General features: G+C 45.2%; 1 protein-coding gene across 1 annotated transcript in view; it reads left to right on the top strand.

Annotated features, from left to right (window-relative positions):
• Lama3 (laminin subunit alpha 3) overlaps nucleotides 1-16,293 on the top strand; it is a 227,444-nt gene that overhangs the window by 11,835 nt on the left and 199,316 nt on the right. Inside the window, exon 2 of the mRNA XM_051163755.1 lies at nucleotides 13,151-13,303. Within this exon, the coding sequence (XP_051019712.1) occupies nucleotides 13,151-13,303 (153 nt within the window). The remainder of the gene's footprint in view (nucleotides 1-13,150; nucleotides 13,304-16,293) is intronic.

A 16,293-nucleotide genomic window follows, 5' to 3' on the forward strand; every position in this document is an offset into this window, starting at 1 on the left:
AATTTATGAAGAAGCTTTGCTGGACATGCTCATCTTACCAAAAAAGGATTCTTAAGCGCAGAGGAGTTAGGTGACATGTCCAAGGCCACACAGCAAGTGTGTGTTAAAGGCAAGACTCAAACCCGGGTACCAAGCATGAAGACTCTGTGCTTTACCCACTTTCCCTTCTGTGTTGCCACAGTACTGATAGCCCTACTTTCCTCGGAGCTCAGCTGAGCTTTGCACCACCCAGCTGATTCTGCATCACCTTGGAGCTGTTTCTATTCAAATCTCCTTCCATGTTAGCTCATGAGTTCCCTGAGGGTGGGGCTGCCTCTTCTTGCTTGTTGGCGGGTCTCTCTTGTGGCAGCTTGTCTTCGGCGCAATGCTCACAGGCAACGGCAGCCCATAATTTCCTTGCCAGAACAACAAACCCTGATGGAAGCTTTGGACAAGAACATACCTGAGTTCCAACAAGTTGTGCTTTGGAAGGCAGGTGTTCTGTGTGTGTTCCCAGGAGAACGAACATCTGCTTACTCTGGATAGGGCACCCATGACAGATCAAATGATTCCACCCAAGTCTACTTTGGTGAGCCGGGGAGTTTCCAGGGTCAGCTTATAGAGCTCAGGTGGTGACCCCTAATCAAACACCCCAGTGAAAAGTCTCACCCGGCAGAGATGATGACCTCCTCCTACCTGCACAAATGGACTGCTCCCATCACTTAGCCTCCCACCTTTATGCACTGTCATGCCTTCTCGTGTCAAAAGACCTGAGACCACATGCAGAAAGGAGTGGCAGGAATCTGAGATGAGGATCCAACGATCCTCCCCACAACCTTCGGCCATGAGGCAACATCACCAGGCATGACCTTCTGAATTCTCACAGCTGCTCATTGAAGATAGTAATGTCTCCTTGATGTGTCGGATTTCAAAGCTGAGCCTCCTGACGCATCGGTTAGGATGGATGTCTGGGACTGGGCTTCGGGCAGTTGGTGGAGCACAGAGGGAGCACCGCTCTGTGCACATCTTGAGTTTGGGCTTCTCTCCTCTGCTGTGAGCCCATGCATTGCTGTTCTAAGCCAGCCTGAGTGCTTCCTATATAGCAAACTGCAGCTTTAAATCCGTTGCCTCCAGGATTTTTGGATGAGCATGCAATGCTTCTGTCCCTAAGAGAGAGCAGAAGATGGGGCCCAGTATGGGACAGAATGAAGGCCATAGTTCTGTTGTTGTTTTTTTTGGGGGGTGTACTTTTTGTTTTGCTTTGTTTTTGTGTTTTGTTTTGTGATGTTTATAATCAGGCTACTGCAGATGTGGTCCTTAAACAGAATGAGGAAAGATGGTGGCTGAACACATGATTGCGACAACTCACATTAGGAGTTGTTTTTTGTTTTTCTTTTTAATGTGTGAGATGCTCACCAGACAGGCACAGAGGAAGGGCTCAGGCCCATTTTGACCAGTTCACAAAAACACCTGTGTACCAGCATGGGTGATCTGCTTGGAGACTTTCTTTTTGGCTGAAGCACCCCCCCCACACACACCTCTACCAAGACTTTCTTTGTGCAGATTAAATTAGTTTTCTGAGGCTGCCAAAAAGGAGTCCACAGACAGGGCATCTGAAACAATGGGATTTAGTTTTCCATGGCTCTGGAGATTGTGAACCCAAGATCGAAGTGTTGTCCGGTAAGTTTTTCCTCAGCTCTGACTCCTTGGCTGCAAGTGTTTTCTTCCTGGGCCTTTACAAGGGTTCCCTGTGGTGAGTCTGTGTCCGCATCTCATCTCAAAAGACACTGGCCTTATTGGATTAGGGTCCACCCACATGGCCTCATTTATCTTAGTTATTGCTTTGAAGTCTGTTTCTCCAAATACAGCATTCTGAGCTACTGAAGACTAGGTCTTTTAACATACATTTGGGGACCCAATTTAGTTCACAGTGTCTGACGCAAGCCCCATTTTGTTTGTTTATTTGTTTGTTTGTTTTGTTTTTGTCAAATTGACATCTTAGTTACCTGTTCCTGCTTCCTTCTGCTCCCTGCCATGGGCCATGAGAAGGTTCATAAGAAGCCTTTGGGGGCATCTCTGCCAGCGAGGCAACTCCTCCTCCCACCTGACCTTTGCCTGGTGTGATTCCCTGGGGAACAGGGGACTCCAGGGCACCAGCACCCCATTTTCATTTTGGCCTCTGGCTGACATGGTCGTAGAATATACATCTTCATAGTGGTTGCTTTCTTACCTCAACTGACCACTTTAACACTCAGAGGAGGATAAGGGCTGACGAAATGGCTTCTCAGGTGCTCATTGATTCCTGCCACCTATAAAACTCTGCACTGTTTGGAGATAATGCGTGTAGATACACTTGTGTGTAAGATTCACTTGCTTCCGCATTTAATACATTGACTGACACCTCTGTGAGGCAGACATGTGGGGATGGCCATAAAAGTCACATAAAGGTCAGGTGAGACATTGTGAAACAAGGCAGGAGAGGTCCTTGAGCTAACAAACGGTGGGGAAATGGTGACCATTGAGTAAATAGAATGTTCACAAGTCATCTATGAGCTAGGGAGAAGACTAGGAATTCAGGACTGATGGCAGAAACCCAGGGTGGGAAGGAGAGTCCCAGTGTGAGGGAGCAGCAGAGGCCCTTGAGGTGGGCATTTGTTCTGCATTTTCTAGGAGCCCAGCCCCCATGTGTGATGTGCTGTAAGCACCCCCGGTGAGACTTGTAGAACCTCTCCAGGATTTCCACCAGCTCACCCTCGCTTTGTGTGCATTTGTAGTCTTTCTGGTCTTGGAAAGAATTAAGTGACTGATGAAACTACAGCAGGGTGAATGCAAGCAGTAAGGGATTTGAGACAATGGGACATAAATCAGAAAAGAGACTGTTTTATAAAATGAAAGTAGTGACTGGAGAGTGAGGGGAGAGGACTCTGAGGAATTGAGTCAAGCCGGGTCTAACTGTCTTCCCAAGGATGGTGCCTGGCTTTCATTAAGCCAGTGATTGACTTTCAAATGAACACTGCTAGGCAGATCCATTGTTGTCGGTCTAGGCTTCCAACCGGTCTCTAACAAAGAAGGACCAAGGGTTGGGGAAGTTCCTGTACAGGCCTAGGGAACCTTTTTGAATAAAAAAGAACCATGTAGAAGAAGCAGATTGTAACCAGGAAATGACTGTGGCTTTCTGCCCTGCTGTGAAGAGACACCATGATCACAGCAACTCTTTTTTTAAAAATTTTTTATTTAATTGATTTATTCAGATTACATCTAAATTCCTCCTTCCCTCCCTCTTTCGCCCTATTCCCCTCCCCTAGGTCTGTGACAGAACAGGACCTCCCCCACCATATGGTCACAGCCTGTCAAGTCTCATCCTGGTAGCCTGCTTATCTTTCTCTGAGTGCCACCAGGCCTCCCCACCAAGGGGAAGTAGTCAAATACGGGGCACCAGAGTTCATGTCAGAGTCAGTCCCTGCTCTACACACAGCTGTGTATAATGTCCTCTCCATTGGCTAGATCTGAGTAGGGGTTTCAGTGTTACTGCATGTACTGTCCTTGGTTGGTACAGTAGTTTGAGCAGATCCCCACTGGGTCTAGATGTGCCCATCATGATGTTCTTCTTATGAGTTTCTATGAGTTTCTAGGACTCTCTTGTTCTTTCTAGTTCCCCATTCTCCCATACCTCTCTCATCTAGAGTTCCAATAGGAGGTCCCCACATCTATCCCAATCTCCTAGAAAGTGAAGATTTTCATGGGACATCCCTTTTGGACTAGTGTCCAATTATAAGTGAGTATATACCATATGAGTCTTTCTGGGTCTAGGTTAACTCACTCAGTATGGTCATTTCTAGTTCTATCCATTTGCCCACAAATTTCAGGATTTCCTTGTTTTTAATAGCTGAGTAGTATTCCATAGTGTAAATGCACCACAGTTTCTTTATCTATTCTTCAGCTAAGGGACATTTAGGTTGTTTCCAGGTTCTGGCTATTATGAATAAGGCTGCTATGAACATGGTTTAGCATATGTCCTTGTTGGGTGGTGGAGCATTTTCTGGGTATATTCCAAGGAGTGGAATAGCTGTGTCTTGAGGAAGCCCTATTCCCAGTTTTCTGAGAAAGCGCCAGATTGATTTCCAAAGTGGTTGTACAAATTGGTACTCCCACCAGCAATGAAGGAGTGTTCCCCTTTCTCCACATCCTTGGGAGCATGTGCTGTCACTTGAGTTTTTTATCTTAGCCATTCTGATGCGTGTAAGATGAAATTTCAGAGTTGGTTTGATTTGCATTTCTCTGATGACTAAAGATGTTGAGCATTTCTTTAAGTGCTTCTCAGCCATTTGATATTCCTCTTTTGAGAATTATCTGCTTAATTCTGAGCCCCATTTCTTCCTATTGCTATGCCAGTACCATGCTGTTTTAATCACTGTTGCTCTATAGTGTTGGACCCTCGAGTCCAATTCAGGAAGGGGGTCGCCACGAGAGACCACTCAAGTCACACAGGCTGGAGGTATAGGTAAAATTTATTACTGACACATCAGAAGTCCCAATTGTTGATGTGTCAGGGTCCCTCAGCACTTGGGAGGTGAAGGACCCCGTGTAGCTGTTACAGGCTAGTTTTTAAAGGCTAAAACCACAAAGCAGGTGGGGTTGCTTAGCAAGTTAGACCATATGGACATTGGCGTTGGGAGACCTCTTGTGGGGACTTGGGTGTGGGTCCCTAGGGCGGCTACTGGAAACCGTATGGGACCTTTGATAGTTGGGAGCTCGCATGTAGCTATTCTGGGAACTAGGGTGGAACTCCTGAGGCTAGTAGTAACGGGAACTGGGAGAAGCCTCAGGTCTTACATTTTATAATTTTACAATTTTACAGTTTCTCAATAGTATAGCTTGAGATCAGGTATGGAGATTTCTCTGGAGGATCTTTTATTGTATAGGATTGTTTTTGGCTATTCTGGGTTTTTTGTTTTTCCATATCAAGTTGAGAATTTATCTTTCAATGTCTTAAAATTGTATAAGTATTTTGATATGGATTGCATTGACTCCGTAAATTGCTTTTGGTAAGATGGCCATTTTTACTGTTAATTCTCCCCATCCATGAACAAGGGAGATCCTTCTGTCTTCTGATGTCATCTCCAATTCATTCTTCAGATATTTGAAGTTTTTTTCAAACATGTCTTTCACTTGCTTGGTTAGAGTTACTCCTAGATATTTTATATTCCTTGTGGCTATCGTGAAGGTGTGGTTCCCCATATCTCTACCTCTGCATGCTTGTCATTTATATAAAGGAAGGCTACTGACTTTTTTGAGTTAATTTTGTATCCAGCCAATTTGCTGAAAGTGTTTATCAGCTGTAGGAGTTCCCTGGTGGAATTTTGGGGGCCACTTATGTACACTATCATATCATCTGCAAATAGGGATAATTTGACTTCCTCCTTTCCCATTTGGATCCCCTTGATCTCCTTTTGTTGTCTTATTGCTCTGGCTAGAACTTCAAGAACTATATTGAGATATGGAGAAAGTGAGCAGCCTTGCCTGGTCCTTGATTTCAGGGGAATTTCCTTGAGTATCTCCCCATTTAATTTGATGTTGGCGGTTGGCTTGCTGTATATAGCCTTTATTATGTTGAGGTATGTGCCTTTTACGCCTGATCTCTCTAAAACTTTAAACATGAATGGGTGTTGGATTTTGTCAAATACAGCAACTCATATAGAGGAAAACATTTCACCGAGGCTGGATTATAGTTCAGAGGGTTAGTCCACTGTCACCATGGAGGGAGCATGGTGGTGCACAGGCAGACAAGGTGTGGAGAAGGTTGCTGAGAGCTCTACATCTAGATCCACAGGCGGCGGGCGGGAAAACAGAGTGAGACACTGGGCCTCCCTTGAGCATCTGAAACGCCAAAGCCCAACCCAGCAATACAGTTCTTCTAGCAAGGCCGTACCTCCTAATAAGGCTGCTCCCCAGGAGCCTGTGGTGGCTATTTTCATTCAAACCACCAGAGGAAGTAAGTGTCTGAGGGGTCTTGGGGATCAGGGAGATCTGGTGTGATTGTGAGAGGCGCTTCTTAGTCAGAGCAGCCAGCAGAGCAGTGAGGAGAGCTGGCTTTGGGGACACCCAAGAGTTGAACTAGGCAGATTTGCATGTGGCTGAGAAAGCAGGTCGGAAGTCGTTAGGTGACCTTAGCGACAGTACATCTGTAATGTCCATCCCCAAATGGAAACTATCATTGACCCACAAATTAGCTTGGAAACCCTGCCTGTCACCTTAGTTTATTAATTATGTTAATGAGTATGGAGTGCCTGCCTTGTGCCAGGTGCCTAATTCCAGGTGCTGTGAACAATGTGTTTGAGGTCCCCGACCTCAGGCCATTTACAATGCAGGAATTATCACAATTCTTTGAAATCTAAATGGTTAATGACTGGATAGGACACAAATTGGTAAAGGACTGCAACACGCCTACTCCTTGTTAGGGGAAATCTCTCTGCAAAGAGCCTGAAGTTGGATGCTTTGTGTTCTTTTTATAGCATGTATAAAGGCCCTGAGGCAGCAATGGCTTCTAGGCCATTGGAGAAATGGCAAGTGAATCCGTGTTTGAGAGAGGGCATGAGGGAGGTACAGTTTCTCATGAGAAGTATTTGAATAGACCAGAGAGGCAGGGTGTGGGCAGCGTGGCTTCTGCGTCGCTGTAGGAGGACGACAGGCATTACTGGGCTCTGCACAGCTACAAGGAGGTGCTAGCTTAGGTAGCTTCATGCATTGAGAAAAAGAGGAAAGGAAATGAACATGGAGGAGCTGAGGGATTGGTGCCGCGGTAAACTCCAAGGAGCCCGAGAGGAAGATGGGCAAAGGCATCTCCGTGTAGATGCCTACAGCTGTTCACAGGCAGGAAATTTAAAGCATCTTTGTGTAGCTGGCTGAGTTAGACTGTCAGGTGGGCAGCTCCTGTCACAGAATGCATGTCCTCTAGCTGAGCACGGACTGTGAGGTATCAATCACAGACAGCCTTTATCCAGTCTCCTTCTCTTTCATCCCCTTCTCCAGTACCCAGCTTGGGTCAACCCTTCCTAGATTCCTTGCTTGGTACCCCCACCCCACCCCACCCCACCCCACCCCACCCCACTTGGACAAGCTGTTCATTCTCCTTGTGCCTGACTCTCCAGCGACTGTCTCTACCTACTGGATTTACCTAGGAATACAAAATATGTACTTTCAAAGCGCAAGATGTCAATCTGGCTTAAGATGCTGCCTTTTGCCTTGACTGTTACCAATGCAGCGGCTTTGTGACCACAGCCATCTGATGTCCCTATGTGCACCTGTGTGTACCAGTCACATTACCCCTGTGCTTTCCAGACTCATAAATCATTGGGGGTGCATTTAAAGAATTCTGATCCTCAGCGAGACTCAGTGGCACATGCCTGTCATCCCAGCATTCTGGGAGGCAGAGGAAGGCAGATCTCTGTGAGTTTGAGGCCAGCCTAGTGAACAAATTGAGTCCAGGACAGCCAAGGGATACAGAGGGAAACCCTGTTCTTCTGATCCTGGTTCTCACCAGAGTTGGTGATTCTGTAAGGCAGTGCAGGGTCCTTGAGTCTGCATTTTCAATAAGCACCCAGTTGGTCCCAGTGACAATGTGCTCATGTACCTGAGCAGAGTGTTTCATGCACAGCATGGCATCTCTAACCCTCATAAGCACAGCACACAATTGGCAGGATTATCCCATTTAAATAAAAAGAAAACAAGGCTTAAAAGGGGGCTAAGTCATTCCATTAATGTCCACAGGCGTCATCTCGAGGGTCGGGATTTGAACCTCTACCTGCCGTGGTTTGGATCTAAAGTCACTCCTGAAGGCCACAAGATAGAGGCTTGTCTGGCAGCTGATGGGCTTCATGGTGGGCTACTCAGAGGGGCTGCTCCTGATGGCGCTCAGCTGAAGGAGGGGCCCGTGGGGTTGCTCTCCTTGGGACTGATTGTAGTGGTTACTTTTCTTGTTGCTGTTGTAAGACACCTGACCAACCAACAAACAAAGCCTTAATGAAGGAGAGAATTTACTCTGGCTTTACAGCTTGACGGCGGCAGAAGTATGGGGTGGCTTTTCACTTCACATCAGCAGTGAGAAAGCAGAGGGAGCCGAGTGCTGTTACTCGCATTGCTTCCTCCTCCTTAGCCAGTCTATGATTCTGGCTCATGGAATGGAGGGATCCACAGTTAAAGTATGTAATTATAGATTTTATATGCTGTTATATGACTTCCTGAGGAGATGCGACATGATTATCTATTCATCTCAGATAGTAACTGAAAACAGACCAAAGCAGCCATGTCCCCAATGTGATGAACCAGTGAGTTTACCTGAGTTACTTACAGGAGTGTGGAGAGAGGTCACTTACATGATCAGGGACAACTTGGGGGCGGCAGCAGCATCCCTGAAGGCCCATCCCAGCAAAGTAACAATTCACAGGAGCTACAAACACCACCCTAGTTAATCCAGCCTAGAAGTCCATCACAGGCCACACAGAGGTTTGCTTCCTACGAGACTCTGGAGCCTGTCATTGATATTCACCACTGTAGAGACTCACCTTGTCCCAGCCTCTTCTCTCCTGGCCGCCCTGCCTCTCTCTTAGCTTCCTGGTCACCACTGAGGCAAGCAGCTTTGCTTTCTACCGCATGCTCCTCTCTGCCTTGTCTCAGGCCCAAAGTGATGGGACCAGGCAGCCATGGACTGAGCCCCCAAAATGGTAAGCCACAACATTTCCCCCTTTAGATGATTTTCTCAGGTGTTGTCATAGCTACAGGAAAGCTCACTGACACATCTGTTCTACTCCAGAGAATATACCTCTGAAATGGGCTGGAAAGATCCATGGCCCTACCCCACCTGGAATTTGGGCTACATGCACATAGCTTCCAGATTACACTTTTGCAAATACTTGCTTATTTTTCCTACTTTCCTTTAAGTACTTAGAACTAACTGTGAGTCCCTTGTTTTCTCTCTCATTCAAATATCCGTATCTAGGAGCGTGGCAGAGTGGGGAGGTAATGCCCAGGAACATGTGGAGCCACAGCACCATGTACTCTGTGTACTGTGAAATCACCACTCACTCCACACTGCAAACTTTCAGGAAAATGACAAAGCACTCGATTTAACAATTGTAGCCACCACACCTGTGTGCCTTGGTGCCTCTCAAAGGGAACAGGAGCTTTGCGAAAGGGGCAGCCTTAGGTTTGGAATTGGCTCCACTTGAGGGCTGGCTGAGGTTTGAGCACTGGAGACACCGTAGCTTCTAGAGTCTTAGAGACTGAAGGATCGGAGCCCCTGCATGTGCATGCATGGCACATGGTGGGACTCTTGATGGATGAGTGTGCTATGATGTTCCTCCTGCCAAGATTCCTATGCCTGATATGAGGGTGAGCATCTAAGCCGCAGCCTGGCAGGAATCCTTTCTGAGCTGGGCCTCTGTGCACATCTGGTGGTGGCAGGAACTCTCAGAAAACAGCATAAGTGCTGTTCCAATGCTGCCAATGCATCCAATTTAGAACAGAGTCCTTTGATGTAGCTCAGCCAGGGAAGAGTACATACAGTCTTGGGCTGCGTGTAGCATCTCCAGGCCTCTTGCAGGTCCTGGTCCCAGCACGCTCTAGCTGTGTGGCTTTAGGCAAGCACTTTAACTCTTTGACTTTATTTTCCACGTTCAGGTTTCATGTGCTTTGTTATAAACACGAGTGTGGTAGATGGCACGCCAAGTACACTGTGTTTGGTACACCCACCCTCCCGCATGTCCATGCCATCTTGAGTCTAGCCCTTTCTAGGCATGTGTGATGGTCAAATGATTTCTCTGGTCTTTTAGCAGCTTTCTTCAAGGGAGGATCCAAACATTAGTGTTATTCCTCTGATTTCACCCCACTTTCTAATGTTCTAGATTTTTTGAGCAATTTGAATAAACTGAGCAAAGGAATCAATGTTCAAACAGAAAAACAAAAGTTCTGTCACGGGTACTGTTGGAATCAGTGTCTACTTAATTAGGGCCATGCAGTGTTTGTATTGTGAATTCAATGCACAGTATGGTGTGCCAGAGAATATTATCTTAAGAGTGTTGGGAGCTGACAGATACTAGCTCCATCCTTAGGAAGATGATGCCGTTGCTGGACCACAGGGTGAATGGCACTTGTCTCCTGTGGACTGCCAGTACTGGAGCACTGCACTGCATGGCTACTGACAGTCCTATCTCTTGTCTTTTTTAAAAAAGATTTATCATATTTTATATTGTGTGTGTGTGTATCTCTCTTTCTCTCCCTCCTTCTCTCTCTCTCTCTCTCTCTCTCTCTCTCTCTCTCTCTCTCTCTCGTGTGTGTGTGTGTATTTATGTGTGTGTGATAATTTAGTAGTATAGTAAACATCCATGAACTTGCTACCAGAACTGAAAGTAGAGCCTATATGATAACCCATGTGGTAGAGTATGTCCCCCTGTATCTGCCATCTCCAGTCACTTGAGGAAACCATCATCGTGGATCTTTTATTATTACTTTATTTCCTTCTTTCCTTTTGTTTTGTTTTCTTTTTTTGAGACAGGGTCTCACTGTGCAGCCCAGGGTGGCCTCAAACTCACAATGTTTGTGCCACAGACTCTTAAACCCTGGGATTACAGGTCTATACCTCTATGCCCAGTTGTTTATTTGAAATAAAGATTTTTTTTTATTATATCCATATATATTTCCTAAATAATAAATGTGTTTCATTATGGGTTGCTTTTAATTTTGTGCTATTTTCACTAGTGTATTTCCACCATTGTCTTGTTGAGTGTATTTATTTATTCATATTGTTTAAACAACCGCTTATGGTATGACCACACCATTCTTGAGTTACCTGCTTTCCTGTAGCCAGGAAGTTAGATTAGTCCCAGGATTTTGCTCTTCTGAACAGGCTACAATAAATATTCTTACACGTGATACCATCAAACATATGCAAGCTATTCTTTTCTCCATTAGTTTATTTATTCATTCCCTTTACATGCTGATTGCAGGCCCTCCCTTCCTTCCAGTCCCCCCTCCCATGCCCCTCCTCCCTTCTCCCTTCTCCTTTTCCTCAGAGAAGGGGGAGGACTCCCATGGGTACCAACTGGCCCTGCCAAGACTAGGTGTATCCTCTCCCACTGAGGCCAGACATGGCATCCCAGCTAGGGGAACAGGATCTAAAGGCCTCAGAGTCAGAGAGGGCCCTGTTGCTGGAGGACCCACATGAGGACCAAGCAGCAGGCTATCCTTTTTTAGTTATGAATTCAGGAGTTGTATTGCCTGATATGTTCTAAGTGTGAATTTACTTTAGGAGTGACGCCAAAGCAGCTTCCAAAGTTTTTATACCTATTTGTACTTATTAATTTCCACCCTTACTATACCTTTTTAATACTTAATTGTCACTACAGTTTAGATTTGGGTGGATGGAGTGTGAAATGCTATTGCATGTATTCTGCTAGCACTGCTAACAGTAATGGTGGGAGATGTATTCTTGAGCATTTACTGCCTCTTCTGTGCCAGAAGTGTTCCTACTTTTGCCCATTTTTTTTTTTTTAATTTCTTTTGAACTGTTTGTACTTCTTTTGATGCTGTGAAAGGATTTGGTGTATGTTTTGTAAATTTAGGGATATTCTGTTTTCTTTTCCAATTCCTGATTCTTTTGAGTATAATAAAGAAAAATAAAAGAACACTCCAAAACTTGGAGGCTTAAATCAACCGCAAAACTTTCCCGGAGGAGGAAGGCCCTTGCTGTTCAAGTTGACAACCTGAATTTGATCCTGGGAATCCACAGAAAGGTAGAGAGTACCGATTGCCTAGGGCTATCTCTGGCCTACACACACACACACACACACACACACACACACACACACACACACACACACACACGCCTGCACGCACACACAAACACACACGCACACACATGTGCATACACACATACATGCATGCATGAACACACACATGCACACATGCACGTGCACGCACACGCACATTATTAATGCCAGTAATAATACTTTTTAGGACACCTTTAAAAGCCTTAGGGACTCTCTAACGGAGTCATTGTTCTCCTGACATTCTCCACTGTGTGACATGTTGGCTGCAGTGACAGGGTACAGAGGAAGCCATGTACAGCATCTGGCCTCATCTCTCCAAGGCGCTGGCTCTGAGTTCTAGAAATATCTTTGCAGCATATCAAAAGATAAACATCTGCACAAACAGCGCAGCATGTGGGAAACAGCAGTTGTATACCAGAAGGCACATCCTGAATACAAGCCCACTTGGCTACATATCAAGCTTACCTCTAACATTGGGGAGTGATTGAAAATGGCAAAAAAGCCACCCATTTGCCACAGCATATTTTTGAGGAGGTGGTGAACATAATCTGGCTCCTTTACCCAACCCTCCTCCCTTCATGCTACTTACACTCCAGGATAACTTAGTTTGGGATGGGAGTCATTCGGTCTGTGAGGACCATCTCTGATGGGCAAGTATGGCCCTTTGACCGGGCTAACATATTATCCAAACACAAGGAAGACCAAAGTTCAGCTTTTTGGCTGGTAAATAGCTGTGAAATTCTGCATTGAAAAGAACAAAGGAGAATAAAACCAGAATCAAAACAATCTGCCTGCCAAAAGAGTAACAGACCCAGTGACGGGTTGGCTATTTTAACACCAGACATCACCCCGAGGAAAACAGACTCCAGTCTACTTCCCACTCTGGTACTGCCAGCCAGTCTCATCCTCCTTTTCATCTACAAAGTCTTAACCTTTCAATGCATAGGTCAGTGTGGACCACCTGGTCCCGGTCTCTTTGCTCATGTTGGTTGTTCAACTTGGAACTCGTTCTTGTTTGGGGCTAAAGACTGTTTGTCAGAGACTTCTTCTCCACTCTCATGGGCAGCCCATGTCATCTCTTCCACCTTGAGCTGTGCTCTGCCCTAGACCTCGGCAGCATTCTACACTCTGGCAAGGCACTGTGAGCTACAAACAGGTGACACAGTTTCAGACTAAGTGAAAAAGAGGACGCTTGAGTGCTTTGGAGCACTTTGCCCTGCAGGTCTACAGCAGGCATCTCTAAGTAGCATAGAGCAGTCTTGCGGGGAGGGGCTGCTGTTTCTTCTGCTGAACTTATAAAATAAAATATTCCTTGAAAAAATTTAAAAAAGGCCTTCTCTCCTCCTCAGGGCCAGTTCTGTGACTACTGTAATTCTGAGGACTCCAGGAAGGCACATCCAGCCACCCATGCGATTGATGGGTCTGAACGGTGGTGGCAAAGCCCACCTCTCTCTTCAGGGACACAATACAACAGGGTCAACCTCACATTGGACCTGGGTCAGGTGAGTTTTGCTTTTGATTGGAATTGGGATGTTGGTTTGGATCACTGTTTCTCTGGTGATTTCTAATAGTCAAAAGTGAACTTTAGTTTTAATCCATTCATTGTTTTCATGCTATGACATGGATATTTGCTTCCTGTAAAATCCAGAACCAGCACAAGTCACGGGGCAGATCCTCAACCTTATCTTGGCTCAGTTGGTAAAGTGCTTGCTGCACAAATATGAGAGTCTGAGTTTAGTGCCCTGGAATCTACATAAAAAGCTAGACATGGTGCAGGCTGTATGCCCAGTGCTAGAGGTGGAGACAGGGGGATTGCTGGGATTTGCTGGCCAGCCTGCACAGTCAGGCTCAGTGAGAGACACCATTAAAAATTAACATGGAGAGTGATTAAAAAAGAGACCCAGTGTTGACCTCTGGTCTCCGCACACAAGAGCACATATGTGTATACACAATCTCATACTTACATGAACACATACAAATATATAGTTGTGAATAGTTGCATTACAAAAATGTCCCCTATTATTTTCAATTGTGGCATAATATAAAACTTATCATTTTCAGCATTTTAAGTGTATTATTTAATACATTGACATTGTTGTGCAAACACCATCACCAACCTTCCAAAGTCTTCATGTCTTGATCCTGTAAGGCTAAAACATTATTCCCAGCCATCCCCATTCCCTTCTCCCCTCCACGACAGGCAGCTACTGTGCTGTCTCTGGGAACTGACCTCTCTAGGGATGTCATGAAAGTGAAATCACATAAATTTGCCTCTTTGTGGCTAGCTTGTCTCCATAACCTAAGCCTTCAGGAGCCATACACCTTGTACCATGTGTCAGTGTTTCCTCCCTCCTCCAGGTTAAATGAATACAGCCCCATGTATCTTTATCTGCCTTTTATGTGTCCCTGTTGATGGACACTTGGTTTCTTCCAGCTTTGGGCTATTGTGAATCGTGCCGCCAAACATATGGGTGTGGTGATTATACTTTTATTGCATTCTTTTCCTGGAAATCCTGATTCACTGAATGCTGAAACCATAATTTGGGGCCTTATTTGGCCAGCTGGTCCACAGGGAGGCAAGCCTGAGGTCTGTTCTTATGTGTAGGCTATGAAGGTCCCAAGATGTCTGCCTCCAATATGTATAACACTTGGTCAACCCCCTTGCCATTGAGCATGGGCAGCATTGTGCCTATCATAGACATGACTACCTTAGTTAAGTGGCATTGTATGCCAAACACGAGGGATTTTTGTGAATGCATTTATGGTCCCATAAGCCAGTTGATTCAACCAGTGTAGACCCAGTATTGACCTTGGGTCTCTGCACACAAGAGCATATATATGTATGTACAATCTCACACATACATGAACACACACATATACAGTTGTGAATAGTTGCATTATAAAATATTCCCTATTATTTTTAATTGTGGCATAATGCAAATATAAAATGTATCATTTTCACTATTTTACATGGAGAAGTTTTCCTCTGATGAGTGCAGTTTCCAATGGGACCACTCCTTCTGACAGAAGACATTTCACTCATGAGAGACTTTCCAACTGGGATGAGAGGCAAAAGCAGTCAGGTTATGGACTTTACCAGCTCCAGGAGCCAAGGATGGCCTACGACCAAGACAGAGAGCAGGATCTAGATGACAGCTTGATTGTACTTTTGATCTTAGGCAGAGAACTCAGCCAAGCCATGCTGACTCTAAACCAGTACTCTGAGCGAATAAATGTGTTATTCCAAGTCATTAAATTTAAGGTACTTTGTTATGGCCAAGTAGAAAATGAATACAGATTTTTATGCCTTTTAAAGGAGGAAGTTCACACTATTCCTTTAACATGTATTTGTTAATACTCCAGTAGGCACTTGGGCTATATCACAGTTACTAAATATATATGTAATAAACTCATGAAGTGTGTTTGGAGCTGAAAAGAGTAATGGAAGGCTGGAAAAGCAAGTCCTGTATTTTCTGGCATATAAGATGACCCCCAAGTTTAACTTCAACTTTAACTTTTCCAGTTAAAATACAGAGTTTGCAGCCCGAGTCTCTGCACAGTGTGTGTGTCTGTTGGAAGTCTATACCCTGTGTAGCAGATTCGGGCTGCAAACACTGTATTTTAACTGAAAAAGCTAAAGTTAAAGTTGGATGTCCTCTTATAAGATGGAAAATACGGTAGATTAAGGGCCCCGTGAGTCACAGGGACAATTGAATTGTAGTTGGCAGCTCTTCTTTGGCTGTTCAGAGCAGAGTTTATTGAGAGTGTAAGGCTGAAGCAGAGTTTGTCATGTACATAGATGTCTGTCACCCAGACAAAGGGAACGGCTCTACAAAAGGCCCCAGGACAGAGCTTGTATGAAAAGCAGGAGTGGCATGGAGGCCAGAGTGAAGGGAAAGAGGTCAGAGGGAAACCAGAGCCCCACAAGCCTTTGGCTGGAAAGTGAGACAAAGTCGGTTCTCCAATGTCTATCTTAAAATCATTTTTGGTCAGTAGAGGTGCATAAAGATCTGGGTAGGAGACAGTTACCGTAACCTTGAGAACGATGCCTGTAGCAGTCAGGACAGTGAGTGAGGGATGCCGCTGTGCTTAAATGACAAAGCTGCATGACGTCATAGTAATTGCAAGTGGACTTTGAGAAAGAGAAGGTTCAGAGATGGCACCCCAGACTTTTCATACCACTGTTGACCGAAGTGTCCGCGGGAGGGAGGCTGCGAATCCGGTGCTACAGGTCTGGATTGCTGTCGGGGCTAGAAGTAAAAGGTGTATGTGGATTCATTTAGGCTTGTCCCATCCTGCCTTCTCCCCTGCAGCTTCCTGAATTTGTTGATTTGTGCTTTTCACCAACTTTGGATATTTCAAGCCATTATTTCATTGAATAATTCTCAGCACTTTACTTTCTGGAATTCTGATAACAAATATTAGCTTTAAAAGTGTGTGTGTGTGTGTGTGTGTGTGTGTGTGTGTGTGTGTGTGTGTGTGTGTGTGTTGT

Source organism: Acomys russatus, chromosome 20, assembly GCF_903995435.1.
Source record: "Acomys russatus chromosome 20, mAcoRus1.1, whole genome shotgun sequence".
Taxonomy (NCBI): Eukaryota; Metazoa; Chordata; class Mammalia; order Rodentia; family Muridae; genus Acomys; species Acomys russatus.